Here is an 801-nt window from a genome sequence, read left to right as displayed (position 1 = left end):
GATCTTGTCTGCAGACGTCTAGTCCACACCGGTCGCCTCGGGGTTTATGGCATTGACCTTTACTCTTACCTGGACGTGGTTGAGGTATATGGAAAGAATTCTATGACACGATGTTTGCAGTATTCATGGTCACATTATCGTTGAATTCTTGTTATCATCCCGTTATTGCTGTCAGCATGACTGATATGAACATTATCTATGATATGACTAATGATATTATCATCAACACAATCATTGCCTTCAGATATTTATTTTTCTAGTATCATTATATTCGCTTGTGTAAAAAAAAATGTCAGCATTACTAACAGCATCATCAGCAGAATCATTGCCTTCATACATTATTTTCTAGTATCATTATATTCGCCAGTGTAAATAACTGTCAGCATTACTAACATCATTATCAAAAATATCGTTGGGTGATAACCTCACTACCGACAATACCCACAGTACCCCCAAAATAACCTCAACGCAGGTACCCCGAAACCTGCTTTTGCATAGGGCATTAGAAAGTACCCACTTCCTCCGTGTACTAATTTTAGAGGCGGCACAAAGGCACATGCTGTCGCTTTACGATGATCAGTATGCCTAGCCATTAACTCAGGAAGCGAAGGGGCAGAGGCATGCGTCGGGGCATAATAGCAGGCATTACAGATACAGAATCTCAGTCTGTATCCTTTGTCTTGTACCTGGAGGCGATGTGGAAAAACAAGGCTTATCTCATTGTTTCATCTTTTCCCGTGATTCTGTATCGTTCTTTTGTATCACGCACTCGACTTCATTTTCATACGGTATCGCCCGCGG

At 41.2% G+C, this 801-nt stretch overlaps 1 protein-coding gene across 1 annotated transcript in view; it reads left to right on the top strand.

Moving 5' to 3' along the window:
- The first annotated feature begins 620 nt into the window (after positions 1–620).
- LOC119585995 (major facilitator superfamily domain-containing protein 6-like) overlaps positions 621–801 on the top strand; it is a 10,586-nt gene continuing 10,405 nt past the window's right edge. Inside the window, exon 1 of the mRNA XM_037934707.1 lies at positions 621–745. Coding sequence (XP_037790635.1) covers positions 621–745 — 125 coding nt within the window. The remainder of the gene's footprint in view (positions 746–801) is intronic.

This window comes from Penaeus monodon, chromosome 20, assembly GCF_015228065.2.
Source record: "Penaeus monodon isolate SGIC_2016 chromosome 20, NSTDA_Pmon_1, whole genome shotgun sequence".
Taxonomy (NCBI): Eukaryota; Metazoa; Arthropoda; class Malacostraca; order Decapoda; family Penaeidae; genus Penaeus; species Penaeus monodon.
Note: the sequence above shows the minus strand (reverse complement) of the source record. Positions and strands in the feature narration are given on the sequence as shown.